The sequence below is a fragment of the Anoplolepis gracilipes genome, chromosome 7 (assembly GCF_047496725.1).
Source record: "Anoplolepis gracilipes chromosome 7, ASM4749672v1, whole genome shotgun sequence".
In the NCBI taxonomy this organism is placed as follows: domain Eukaryota; kingdom Metazoa; phylum Arthropoda; class Insecta; order Hymenoptera; family Formicidae; genus Anoplolepis; species Anoplolepis gracilipes.
This window is the reverse complement of record NC_132976.1, coordinates 9,726,961-9,742,480: the sequence shown is the minus strand read 5'-3', so window position 1 is coordinate 9,742,480 and position 15,520 is coordinate 9,726,961. Positions and strand designations below refer to the sequence as shown.

Here is a 15,520-nt window from a genome sequence, read left to right as displayed (position 1 = left end):
TTTATCAAATATACATTAAATATACATTTTTAAAACTGTAATAAGAATTATTTTTCGAATTTTTATTTTTAATTTATTTTATTTTTTTAAGTTTTATTTTAATTACTATCTAATTTTATTTTACAAGCTATAAATATAAAATATGTTATTAAATAAGAAAAATAAATATTATTTGTAAAATTTTGTATTTAAATATATTGATAAATTTCTCGAAGTAGTACATAGAATTGCACTTATTCATGTAAGCAGATTGTGATGAAAATATTACTTAAAGAAATAATAAAAAATGTAGATTGCATTATATTTTTTTGCGCCCTTTCTCTGTCTGCTTTTTCAATGATTATAAGTAAAATTATTATTAATAATTATTACTATCAATTATGGAATGTAAGTTGTTCATAAATTAACAATACATAAATTTCTCATTTTGAAGTATTATTAGTGCTAAAGCCATGATATTAAATCTTGTTATTTATTTTGTGATATAAAATTTTTATACCATCAAAATATTATTTATAAATAAATAAAAAAATTAGATGTAATATACAAGTAAATATGAAAATATATATAGGGATATAGAGCTAAAATACAAATATATCTTAGAATTTTATTTTGTTATATAACTATTACATATATTATTAATATTTTGATATAGAACAAAAAAAATAAAAATAAAAAAACAATCATTTACTATCTATCTTTTGTTCTTACTATTCAACCTTTCTTTTGAATTCGAATATTTTTATACTGTAAGACACAGTAGACAGTAGCACTATAATATTTTAATTGTAAGTTATTTTAGAAAAACATATTTTATCAGTTTAGATAATATTTTGTTACAATCTGAATATACAGAGAAAAAAAGATCAAAATTTTCATTAAAGAAAGCAATTTAAAACAATTTTCTATAACACAAAGTCTAAGATTATATAAATTTTGAAAATAAATAAATACATAGACAAGAGTAAATATGTACTTAAATATAGTTAAATATAGTTACATTTCACCAATCACATTTTGACTTTCACGTAATTACAGAGTAAAATCATGAATTACACAGATTTGAATCATGTGTATATACTCATTATTAGTTAGCCAAATCTGTTCAAAACAGATTTTTCTAAGGTGATACCAATTTGCTATAATAACTTTTGTTAATCTGGTGGCATATTGCAGGCATTTTACATTTACTGAATTTATAAAAGTAATTCGTTACCATTCCTTCTTCTGAAAAGTAACTCTTTACCGTTTATAAATTTTTAAAATAACTTGTTAATAATAACAAGTCATTATAATTTCAACTATTAATGTTAATAACGATCTAGTTAAATATTCAAAATTTATATTTTTAAACATTATTTTATATTAAAATATAACAAAAATGATATCGCTATTAATATAAAATAATTTTGGTAATATAAATTAATAATTTTTAATAATAAATAATTTTACTTAAAAAGAACTTAAGGTTGCAAAAAATTTTTTTAAATGCTGCAAATATAAATATAAAAAGAAACAGTTTTTTTATTGTTGTTTTTTTCAATGACTTACTAAATTTGATTAAAATCATCTTTTTTATATGTTTTAAACCTAAATTTACAATTTTAAAATCCTAGATATAACGCATTTAGAAGATATAACAAACTAAAGTTTCAAATTCTGATTTTAAAATTTATTTTTATCATAAAGTAAATGTGTGGCTGAGAGGCGAAGCCTCTTATTTAGAGAAGGTACTCTGTGAAACTAATTAAGATTAGTCAAAATTATAAAATCCGTTATAAAAATGTAAAAAATACATTTTTTCATAAAGTAAATAGCTTATAAATCAAAACTAAGTGGGTGTTTATGAACGACCACCTTTCTCTTTGTAGGTTTTTCTTTCATTTAATCTCATTTTTTTCGATTAGTTACTATTTGTTCTCTTAACATCACAAAACACTTCTGTTATAAATGTATACATTGATTATTTTGTGTAACATTGGGCATAATTTTGTTGAATGTATAAATATACTGGACGTATCACGAATCTCACAGTTATATCTCACAACATTTAAAATAGAAAAATAATATAAGCATTATTAATTATTTTTTATGTTTAAAAAACATCAAGAAAAAAGATCTAATTTTATATCTTATTATGTGAACAAAAAATAATTGAAATAAACTACTAATACTATTAATATATGTGTGTTTTCTTGTTTTAGGAATCAGATATTAAAACATTTAAATTGTGTGTTATATTAAATGCACGATTGAAAGAAAAAACTTAATAAATTGATGAACAAATAAAATATTTTTTAATTTTTTTAACATTTCTTGGAAATTACGTATCAACAGACAAAGTAGAATGCATTACAATTAATATTATAGATTATTTTTACACACATAAAATGATATAAAAAATGTACACATACATATACGTTATATTAGTAATAATGTATGTTAATAATTAATGTCTATAGATACACATTATACAATATTTACACATATAGAATCAATATCTTACATGCCATTACTTGCAAAGTTCTCATTCTTAACTGAAAATATGATAGCCATAAACATCACTAAGAGATTAGATATAAAAGTTAGATATTTTGTTATTAAGGTATAAAGTATACACTGCCACATTATTTAAATTTCGTGCCCTATAAATCTTTATTTGACATTAAACTATAACTGTAAAGTGACTGCATTATAAATTGTTTGTTTTTAATATGAGATAAATCATATCAATAATTTTGACAAAATTAAAATGCACTACAGTTTATGCATCCATGTGTATCATTAATGGCTTAAAAAATTCTCATTTATGGCGTTTTAGAAATAAACAATTCATATAATAATAAATATAAATTAATAATATAATAATATAATAAATATAAATTAAATTTAAAAAAATATTAATAAAATAAATTTATTTTATTATGACTTTATAAGCACAATATATGTATATATAATAACCATAATAAAAAATATATGTTCATTTACTAAGCCATAAATATTTGTAAATTATCAATAAAATAAATCTGTATTAACTTTTAAAAAGCCACAAAAACATTGTAATATGGTTGTAAAAATGAAATGTTCTTTTAACCCATAAACAATTCAACATCAAAAATTTTTGAGATTGTTGATTGATTACAAAATTGCATGTTTAAAATTACAAGATTTAAAATAGCAAATTTAATATCATGATAGACATTAATTTTTGTATATATCATAGACATATAAAAAAATAGACTAAATATAAAGAGGAAACTTGAAGAAAATGTAAAAAGAGAAAGAAAAAAATTTCATTTCTCTTTAATAAAAAATGGGAATGGCCAGAATTGAGCATTCAAAATCATGCAAACTAATCGTTCTATACAAACAAACTATTAAATATTTTCTCTGCTCTTTTATCTTTTTGTGTTCATCACCACACAAAACAATACAAATGTATGAACAATGCAAATGCTTGAATTATTCTTATTATGTCCATGGCATATATACATAATGATTTGTATTAACTTTGATATTTATAAGTTTATGGAATTGCTGATGATAAATCTTAAATTAAAATTACAAATTTAAAAAAAGTAGATCAAAAATATTTTGAACCGCTATTTGAATTTGCTATTTTAAATTTGTAATTTTGATTTATGATTTATAATCAGCGAAAATCTATAGATATAGATCTAAAAACTTATAGATACCGTATTTGATACAAATCGATATATATGTATTATAAAGTAAAGTCTCCTTAAATTTGACCGTTAATTTTAGTACTTCTCTCCATACATTTTCAACAACACTAATAGCTCACCTTCATAATAGGTCTATTAGATAACACATGCATCCACGCAAGTACACGATGACCGGTATTTATATATTTGTTCTTATATATTTAAGATCATCTTAAGTCATACTTTCTTAAGTGTTCAGACTCCGTTTAGATAGCAATCAGATAGCCGAATGGAATCTTAAGACCTTATTTAAAACGATTTTAAATATAAGAAATGACCATAAATACCGGATGAATGAGGTTTTTGCATTGTGATGAAAAAATATTTTCAAGGAGATATCCCTTTAATGTTTTTTTTTTCTAAGAATTTTCTTTCATCTCTATGGTCAAAATTAACGAGACTCTACTGTAAAATATAAAAATTATTTATTTCGGATAGTCACCATATAGAATTCACTATTTTAAATTTTCTAATTTTGATCTTAAAATCGTAATTAATTGTTCTAAAAATCTATTAATATTGATTCAAGAAAAACTGAAAAAATTCTATTTTGCACGAGACATTATAACATCCCGAAATCAATATTATTTTTTGTGATAACTGTTTCGATATATTAAACATATATATATGTTGTTTTCTAAAACAAAATCTTCATAATTAAAAAAAATCTTGAGAATGCGCGATTCTCTGTTGGTTAAACTAGAAAATTCTAAAATTCTAAATTAGTATAAGAATTAATGGATTATGTCTCAATATACAAATCAATAATTATATATATGATATCCCAAAACAAATGAGACAATTGTACAATTGCCACTAAATTAAAATTTAATATGTTTACTATTTAATAGATGTAAAAATATTAAGAAGGAAACAATTGCACATATTTCATTTACCACGACTCTCTGTATTGGCTACATTCCTCTGTGAATAGATGGAACCTTGAGCTAATCCTCTCAGTGGTCCTTTTCGTAATTCAGACTGCGGTCCTTTAGCGAGACAATTATTTGTAGAAAGTAAAGTTGCATCATGCCCCATCGCGAGTGATCTCGAAAATGGTTGTTTGGACAGCAAACTTGTATCTGGCCCCGACCATGGTGCATAATCTGGCCTAAAATTTTTATTTATTTAATATAAAGATATTACACAAGATATATAAGGAATTATACTATATCTTAAATAATATTTCAACATACAATAATAAATCATTATTTGCTCCTTTTACTATGTCCGAGTTTGAGCCAATCGGTTTTATTAAATATGGAGATTTATATTCTTTATCCTCTGTAGTACTAGTTCCACGTGAAACTCTAAGAACATATAAAGAAAACATATTAGTGATTACGTTTACACGTCAGTCTTAATCAAGTTTAATAATATCCGTAGTTCTAAAAAAGCCAATCACAGTCATTTCATTCTTCAATAGAAATGTAGTCATTAAAATATTATATATAAGTTCCATAATTTGTGATTATACAACCACAGAAACCAGAAAGGAAGTAATCAAGTCTCACACATAAAAAAAAATTTTATTTTATATTTTCAAAAAACAAATGAATGTGTCTTACTTCGGTATCTCAGTCTTATTTTTTGACCGTTTCGACTTTTCAGTTTCTGCATCTTTTTTTATTTTTTTAACCGGAGAGACAGTCAATTTTATAGCTTCCATTACTGGCGGACTATCTTTTCGTTCATTACTTTTACTGCTGCAATATTTCATATAACCAGAATAAGGAAAAAAAATAAAAATCTGTATATACAGTTTTGTAAATTGTTGAAAATAAAATATTACCTTTGGCTGCTAGAAGTACACAGAGGACGACTAGCTTCCTCTGCAACTACTATATCTAATATATGTATTGCTCTTTCTTCATCATAATCTACACTATCCATGGCAAGCATTACCACTCGATCTGGTACCATTTTATATTTTTCCATTAAACGTTTTTTCACTATAATATATTTTCATGTGAAATATGATTAACGATAAGTAGAAAAAAGAAATGTAAACTATAGAATACATACATATATCCTTTTCTTCTAAACTTTTCATGCGTGGAGGTGGTGTAGGTGCAGGTGGCTCATTATTTGTCTACAAAACAAATTTTTTGTTTTTGGTAATCAAGTCCATTAACAGAGCAAACAACCCTAATGATTTTGATTTTGACATATGTTGCCAAGATTATAATTTTCTGAGTAAATTTCAAAAGATTTTAATTGTCGCTCGGTGTTATCAAAAAATTATAAATAAAATTCTATGCAAAAAATAAAGTTTGAATATTTAAAATTGATAATAAAAAATATTGGACACATTTTATAAAGCCATTACACATATATGGACGGACGAATGGATGCACGCACACATTTAGACAAACATATGAGTTTTTATATAGGCTGTTGAAAAATTTCGAAAATTGATATAAGTAGTAATATTCTTACAAAATGCCAATATTAAATTTTTTATTATAAACTTACTTTTGTGTATGAATTTTTATTTGTTAATAAACAACGTGCAATCATTTTTAAAGATTACATGTAGAGCGATAATTTTGACAATATATGTCAAAGTCAAAGTCATTGGAGCTAGCTCCGTTAATTAACATGATTACCTTTGTTTTTTAAAAAAATAACGTGAGATATATGTTACAAAATTCATTACCTGTTCTTCCTCTTTCTTTCTTGTTACAGTCTTGGTAGGAAAAGTAGTATTTCGTTTTTCATACCCTAAATCGATTAGTTTTTCAGATGCCTTCTGCACATTGTTATCGCTTTGTTCTAGTATATCCAATAATATTGTTTCGTCCACTTTTGGAAATATACTTTTCAGGTACCTGTACACATATTTTACAAACACGTATAAATGTTTAATATAATTATATTATTACTATATGTACATAACATACAAACATGATGCATTGTATATATTATATATTTTTTCCAAATTATAACATCATATTAAACCAATAGACAATCTAATATAATTTTATTTAAATGTGATTTGTATATCTAACAGATGACTAAATTAATAACAAACACAAAAGAATTAATAATTTACTCGAAATATGTGTTCGATTGACTAAAACTAATTGACTAAATGTAATAATTTTCTTTATCATAATAAATGATAAATTATTTTATATATTCATCTTTACTTAATTTTTTTAAGATATAATGTACATGCACATATACTATCATGCTTGATTTTTATTTAAGAATAAATGAGTTTTTTATTATTTATATAAGGTACCTTAAAATTTTAAAAATTAGTTAAAATATTATAAAAAAAGAAAAATTAAGTTTAAAGTATTTATATTTATTTCAAGCAGTAATATACTTATTTCTTAATTATACTTATTTCTTCAGATATAAGAATTTAAAGCTGGTCAATCACAAATTATGTTTAAACACCTATTTGTGAATCTCACGTACGGTAGGCTTAACAGTCATGCACACGTTTACTGATGTTAGACAAAAACAATGTGTGCGTGTTTTCCGCAACATTATCATATATACTAACGTACAATACTGATTTACAATTCAATAAATGCACTGTGTGATAAGTAAAAACGTAACGAATAAAATAACGAATAAAATACAATTTATAAGTCATTAATTATTATATTTAATAGACTTATAAGTTGTATAAAAATTATATTGTTGCTATAGCATACAAACGTAGAATGGAGGCAAGTAATTTTGCATCAAATGATGACATTAATAAAATTAAAATATTTTAAGATTAGATAATTATTTTTTATCTTATTTTTTTTATCTAACCGTAGCCAGCGATTGGCCAGTTTTAAATCTTTATATTTTAAAACTGTTACTTAGAATAAACTTTTATTACTTAATTTTTTCAACAACTTTCTTGCTATAGTATTTAGATAAAAAAAGTTTTAGGATATGCATATATATTATACATATGTATATAAAGGATGAGACACACAACTAAAAACTTCGATAATTCTGTAAATATTAATTTTAGCAAAAATTATTTCAGATAAATATTGCATTGTTTGAAAATAGAATTATATGTATATATACATATATGTATTGTTATATAGTATATTCAAATTATATATTATGGACTTTACAGGGTGAGTCATTTTAATGTCCTTACATTTTTCTATCTTTTATAAACCAAAATTTCATATAAGTTGTTTGAAGGGGGAAGACGATAGGAATATTAATTTGACTTTGAGTGGTGGTGCCAAAGTGAAGGTCAACATGTATATAAAGGTAAATATGTATGTAAAAGTCAATCTAGTTTTTTAAAATGAAATCATCCCAATTTTTTTTATATAAATCAATTTTTCGCAATACACACAAAATTCTATGTAAAAGTTATGAGGATGTAATGGCTAAAATTTGAGTAGTTTACGAGATATTTTTTACTTTAATTTGACATAATTTTAAATTTAAAAAACTAAAAATATATGTATATATATTATAAAAAAAATTAATTAGACAATATTTATTAAAATTGTGCAATATTTACCTAAACTAATTTTCATTGAAATTAATATTTTTATAGAATTATAAAAATGATACCAGTTGAATGTCTATATATACTGTATATAAAATAATTTTTTATAAGTTGGCACATTTTATAAAAAAGTATTATGTTGAAAGTATTGTATTATATGTATTATATTGTCAAAACATTCTATATAAAAATATATGTATATAGAGTTTCATTTTAAATTACACAGTTAAATATCTCTAAAACTGTTCTTTTTTTTGGAAAAAACAATTATATATATAAATATTGTTTCTCTTTATTCAAAAAGATAAAAGTGACTCTAAAATCTTGAAAGCGTTAGTATATTTAAAATCAAATCTTATTATAGAATGTATAATTGAGAGAGAAACTACATGTGTAATTTTTATTATAAACAATTTTTTCAGAAATGAATAGTTTCAATACAGTACACAGCTATTATGATTTAAAATAAGACACTGTGTGTGTGTGTGTGTGTGTATGCGCGTATATATAAATCACACGTATAATTCTACTTTATTATAATAAATGATATAAAACATTAAAAAGATACATGCAAAAACTCTTTTATTCTTTTTATGTATAAAATATATTACTATAATAATATAACTAATAAACAATAATATTTAATTTAAAAAAAAGCTTTAATTTAAACAAACAAAAATGATACGTAAATAAAACTTAAACCAACCTACTGTAAATAACAGAAATTTCACTAAACATTTATATATTGCGTGTATATAAACCAAAAAAAACAATTAAAAATTAAAATAAAATTCGAATAATAAATATCTAAAATTGCATATTATTGATAAATATAACAAAATATTTTTTCTTAAAAGTAATAAGATAATAAAAAATTAAAATAGCAACATTAATTAGAATAAATTTGTCTATTAAACTATTATTTAACATTTGCTATCGTGCATGACATAAATTGAAAATCGGCTAATCTACTATAAATGTTTGCATTTCAATTAATGCCTAAAAATAATTTAAGGAAATCTATGATTTCATACATGCTATCGCTATATAATATTAATACAATAGAATCTTATAACACATTGTACGAAGCTCTGAAACGTTATAGCAAGTAGTTCTATTTTTGTGAAATTTAGTTGTTATGTTGCACATGCATTATTTCAAAGTGCGCTATGAGATTCCACTGTAATATTATATATGTGAAATATACTAGACAATGCAAAAAAAAAGAATACTTTTTGTCTGATATATTTCTTTCAAATTATAACAAGATACGATATCAACATCTAGCATCCAGATTGGGTGGTGAGAAACTGAAACTATGAATATATAATTAAACCTAAGTTTCATTTTTGGGGAGTTAGGGGCTGGCCGAACTCCGCGAGGCGGACTCAATGTTAATGCTGCATGTATAGCATGAGCTGGTAGACGCCATCTCGGGATTGTATAATTTGAATGCACTCCTACAGGTGTACATGGTCCTGGAGCGCAAAGAGGATTCTTTTCCACTTGGAGGGCACTCATGACCAGAGCTGCTCTGTTATGGTATCTGAAAGACATTGGCTGTCGACTTAGCACTAAGTCTGTTATAGTGCTAATTAAGGGAAATAGTAGCTGGACTTGGATAAACAACCAATGTACTTGAAAAATTTACAATTTTATCTATACATGGTAGTTTTATGTTAATATTAATATTGATATTTCCATGTTCCATACTAGTATTGATATGAATGTTTATTATGGACATGAAAATGTACCAAATGTAAGTATTAAACTTTAGATAGAAAACATTTCGTTAATAGAAATTTGTATAAGAAACTTACTTTTTCAGTAAAAGACGAATATGTGTATCAGAAACTGTCGGAAATACAGCGTTGATTTTTGCCACTTGCGATTCAAAGTCCGAGTTTTGAGTAAAGCTTGTCTCTGTATTTTTTACCGGAGTCGGGGATTCTAAAGTTAAATCGCCGAACCGAGTTGTCACTGCACTGGTAGATTTCAGCGATAGTGGTGTTTTCAGTTCCTGCACATACACATGATTTAAACTACATAACGATTGAAGAAGGAATGTTACAGATCATGATCACTAATTTACTGATAAACGCATGCATGATAAACATGAAAGTGAGAGGTTGGTCCAATATAAATATCTACTTACCTGTGCACTAGGAGGTAAAAATGCTAGTTGTGGATTATGATAAGGGGACGGTGTCGGATAAATTTGTGGGGCCCTATGACCACCTACATAACTTAAGTGCCCACCACTTCCACTTCCTCCAGTCTATTTATTTGTGGTATATTTTGTGCGTTATCCAAATGCAGCGTGTGTATTACAAGAATACATACATTTAAAGTGTGATAAGATATGATATAGTTTAAGCAAAATAGGAGATGACGTTTGTGATATATAACACATATGAAAAAGACGACACAATTAAATAGATAAGATATAACTCAAAGATATATGTTTCAAATTAAAAATTTTATTTTTTGGATAATGTTATAATTTCTTTTATTATTATTTATCGTCCCATATTCTATTTCATATGATTAATGCTTTCACAGTATAATAAAATATAAAATAAAATATATTTAAAAAATCTTTTTTTTTTTACTGAAGTTTATATTTATTATAAAAACTGAATAATGTTTTATATATTTTTTTCTTGAATAGTTGTTAATAAATAACATTACACAAAAATAATAATTTATAAGGCTTTTAAATAAAACTAATAACGTCATAGAGAAAGGTAATAGAAGCCAGCACAGAGTGTAAGGGAGCAAATAAAAATTCAAGTATTTTTAAATAAAAAAACTGGAATTTTTATTTGTGCTGTTACACCCTGCTGGTTCCTATTGCTTTTCTCCGTGACGTTATTAATTACACATCAATTCACTAGATTTAATTTTTAGGATATTGTTTGAGTGATTATTAATGAAAGAGCATGTATTGTAAAGTGGATAATATTTTTTCTAAACTTTGTAAAAATTAAACAGAAATTCCTTAGCATAAAACAGTAGAATTTGAGTATTGTGTGTTGGCACAATATGAAATTCAACAGGAACTAAACCAAAATTGAACATAGCACAACGTCTTGCTACATTGACAGTCAATATGTCATGTCCACGTTGGATAGATAATGTTAAAAACGAGAATTTACATACATCTATCACTGAGAGAAAAAAATAATTGAAAAAGAATTTACACTATCTATCACTGAGAGAAAAAAATAATTGTAGTTATCATAAATTATAGTTTTTGGGCAGCAACTATATTCATTATTATCAACATTATAGTATAATAACAAATTTCTATAAAAATAGAAATCTCAAATATAATTTTTTTATGTAATTATAGTTGATCCCTTTTCTCAGTCTATGTATGCACGCAGACACAAGCACATCCGCACGCATAGCCACACATAAATTTACGAGCGCATCATTAATGAAAATTAGCGAAGTTACATTTTTTATTACTAAATAACTACTAAATCATTGAACTTACGGTCCTAATATATACATTTGTCTTAGGAGTTTTCTATACAAAATTGAATGATCTTTTAAAATCTTCTGGAATATTATGTATTATATATATATATATATATATATATATATGCAGAATAAAATAATTTTTAGACAAAATTTGTAGAATTTTAACTCTAGAACGGTATACATAGGTCACATGTACCAACAGTATTTCTTTTAATCGAGGAAATATTGCGAAAATTTAATATAAATATAATATCGAGAGAGTGATTTATATGGATTTTAAAATTTATGTAAAATTTATCTGAATATTTACAATTCTTGTAAAAATATTCCTTGAAATTCTTTAATTTCTCAGGTATTTTTGTTCAAAATTCAAAATAAAAAGATTTTCAAAACTTTTTAATACAACTTTCTCTAAAATAAATTTTTTTTATTACATGCATTTTCTAATATTTTTCATTCGTACGAAAGAGCCTTTTAACTTTTAATAGTTAGATTTATAAATGTACTCCAAAAAAAACTAAATTTTAATAAGTTAATTTTTCGTTTATATAAAATTTTTATTTCTTTATCTTTAAAAGTTACAAAGAGTATGTATTTCATATTCAATATTATGTTAAGACATTATGTATATATATATACATAATGTATATATATATATTTACACAAGACAAACTGAGACATCAAGTTCACGTTGTCTCACTCTATCTGCTGACGATTTTTGAAGCATTTCTTATCAGACTTTAAGTGCTTAGGAGTTTCATAATACTTATATAAAAAGTTCTATGCGTAAAAATTATTAGGATATTAATTAAACAAATTAAATTGCCAAATTAAACGCTGATTACATTTCAGTAATTCTATCGATTGATGTGTTATTCTTCGTTCTGCAATTACTTTTAATTTCTAGAGACAGAGACAGAGAGAGAGAGAGAGAGAGAGAGAGAGAGAGAGAGAGAGAGAGAGAGAGAGAGAGAGAGAGAGAGAGAGAGAGAGAGAGAGAGAGAGAGAGAGAGAGAGAGAGAGAGAGAGAGAGAGAGAGAGAGAGAGAGAGAGAGAGAGAGAGAGAGAGAGAGAGAGAGAGAGAGAGAGAGAGAGAGAATTCTATATATCAAAGTTATTAGAATATTTATTAAACAAGTTCCAATATAGATTGTTTGAAATGCCAAACGTATAAATATCGAGATGAGATATTGCTTTTATTTCAATAAATCTATCGACTTTAATGAGATTTTATGTCAGTCTATAATCACTTTTAATTGCCAGAGAAAGTTCTACGCGTAAAAATTATTACAATATATTTATTAAACAAATTAGATTAGGAGACATCAAACATACAAGTACTGATTGTGAGATGAGACGATGGTCATATTTCGAATGTTCTATTGACTTTAAATGAGATATCGTGTTATTTTTGGTGTTGTTCTGCAATCACTTATATCTGAACAAAGTTTTAGATATGCGTGAAAATTATTAGAATATTTATTAAACAAATTAACTATCGAAACGCTGGTATAACATGAATCTTATTTACGTCCAGTGTCTCGGGCGATCTAATTTATATAATTATCTTATATAATATTCAAATTTTTACGCATAAAACTTTTTGTAGAACTATCACAGCATTCTCAAGTGCTTAAAATTTGACAAGAGTGCTAAAAAAATTGTCAAAAGACAAAGTGAGATGCAGCGTGAACTTGATGTCTCAGTTTATCCCGATTTTTTCGCGGCATATTCTTTTAAAATTGCGATTATAATATTAAATGATATTCTAAATTTAATATGTAAATAAAATAGATTTTACAATAATCAATAATCTATAAATAAAAATATATTTACAAAAAGGTAAATATAAACATTTGCAAGTTGCTAGACAGCTTGTACATATTCTTAGTCACATAATAAGATTAATCTCATTCTTATTTTTTCTATCACATGTAATTTTTGCATTTAAGTTTTGTAATATTAAGTTTTGTATATTATAATATTATATAAGTTAATTAGATAATAAATATAAGAAAAAACTATGTATATATATATTTTTTTTAAACAAGCGTTAATTAAGACTACAGAAAATTGAGATAGTAAGGTGTCCTTATTGCAGCCATATTGAATTAAGACACTAAAAGTGAGAATATGAGTTTTATTTTTACAAAATATATCAAAATAAATAAGTTTTTTTAATATGTTTATTCATGTTTGACAATATTGGTTAGGGTAATATATTGGTAAAATATAATGAAGCAGTATATTTTATCAATATTGGTAAAATATACGAAAAACTCTTTTTTTCTTAATAAAAATTGCTGTAAAGTTTAAGTAAAATTTTCAGTAAAAATATATTTTAATCTATATTATCAAACAGAAGTGCTTGTATTAAAAAAGAAATTATTTATTTTTATAAATTTTGCAAGAATAAAACTTATATAATTTCTTATTTCTGACATAATTTAGAATAATGCCAATAAGGAACCAAGAACTTTAAAAAGATCTTATACAGTAGCTTTTGTGATGTGTTGATTCCAATGCTCTCTCTACTGATATGTTTCTTTACATAGAAATAATGCCAAAAAATAAATTTAAAATATAATAAAGTAATGATAAAAATAACTTAAAAAGTAATGTAAATATTAGTTGTTGTGAAAAATGTATTAAAATATATTTGTTTTATTTTACTAGTATAATACACTGTTTTAGTATTAATAAAATTTATAATATATTTAAAAAAAAGAAAATCATAATAGCAATAATTACCATATAACCAGCAACAGCATTACATTCAACATGAATTCTTATCTTTTTTACTGAACTGACCTGCATAGGAATATCCTGAGAAGTAGTAGTAGTAGTTGAACTCAGAGCCATTGAATTCTGAGATTGTATATACTGAGAATACTGCCAATATCTTACTCTTGGATCTTCCCATGTTGTAGTACGATTAAAATGATTTATAAAATATCTAGAAAATAATATATCAACAATATATCAATTATATTTAATTTCTTACATCAAGAATTACTAAACATATCGATTTTCGATAAAATATTTTTAGATTAATGCACTTATTAAGGCAAAAAAAAAAACTTTCTCCTTGAACTCAAAACAAATCAATTATTAGATTAAATATTAATATTATCTGCTTAAATGTATGTTTTTTTTTTAACAAACACGTCAATAATTTCTATCTATTTCTTCTATAAAAGGATAATTTTAAGAAATTCTGAAATATATCTATGCATATTGTATTTTGCATTAGAAAAACATGGGTTTGTTGACTCGATAAGAGACATTACATTTAGGATGTTTATACGAAAACTTTTTACTGATAAAAAAAAATTATATATGTATATGTATTCTATTGTATATTTTACGTACGGACGACCACTACGAATGTCATATCTGCATTCCCAACCGGGCGGTAATTGACTTCTGTCACTCTGCTCCGCCATTTTTCCTATGTGTTTGATATATATATATATAAAATTGCGGTGAGGATATTAAGATAGATTTCACTTTCTTTTTTAACGTTAGTTATGCGCCAACATTTATTCAATTTTACGGTTTGAGACGCAAAACAAATCAAACTAAACTGTTTTTCACATATTTAAATATGTCTGATTTGACTACGTAATTGGCACCAGGTTAGCAGATTATAAGAACTTATCCACACAGTCATAAATAAATGAGACGGTATCATACGGTGCTGCGTATTGGACTAAATCAAAATCGGCGCATGCGCGTGTCACATGAAGCATAGATCACAGATTTCTATATAGAGAGTATTTCTGATCGAAAAACAGCACCAGTAATTTTCACTGCTGCC

The 15,520-nt window shown here is 24.6% G+C and overlaps 1 protein-coding gene across 3 annotated transcripts; it reads right to left on the bottom strand.

The window, feature by feature from the left end:
- Window positions 1-96: 96 nt before the first annotated feature.
- Window positions 97-15,399, bottom strand: LOC140667707 (uncharacterized). 3 transcript variants are annotated; one of them, XM_072895866.1, is made up of 11 exons: window positions 15,073-15,399; window positions 14,512-14,656; window positions 10,367-10,489; window positions 10,032-10,231; window positions 9,548-9,757; window positions 6,385-6,556; window positions 5,751-5,817; window positions 5,518-5,677; window positions 5,294-5,431; window positions 4,922-5,035; window positions 110-4,836 (listed from the first exon to the last, which is right to left on the bottom strand). In XM_072895866.1, the coding sequence occupies exons 1-11, from the start codon at window positions 15,144-15,146 to the stop codon at window positions 4,614-4,616; spliced, it is 1,626 nt and encodes a 541-aa protein (XP_072751967.1). In that variant the 5' UTR covers window positions 15,147-15,399; the 3' UTR covers window positions 110-4,613. The 3 variants fall into 3 exon arrangements, with proteins under 3 accessions (XP_072751970.1, XP_072751968.1, XP_072751967.1); XM_072895869.1 differs by lacking the exon at window positions 9,548-9,757 and having other exon boundaries at window positions 97-4,836; XM_072895867.1 differs by lacking the exon at window positions 10,367-10,489 and having other exon boundaries at window positions 101-4,836.
- Window positions 15,400-15,520: the final 121 nt, after the last annotated feature.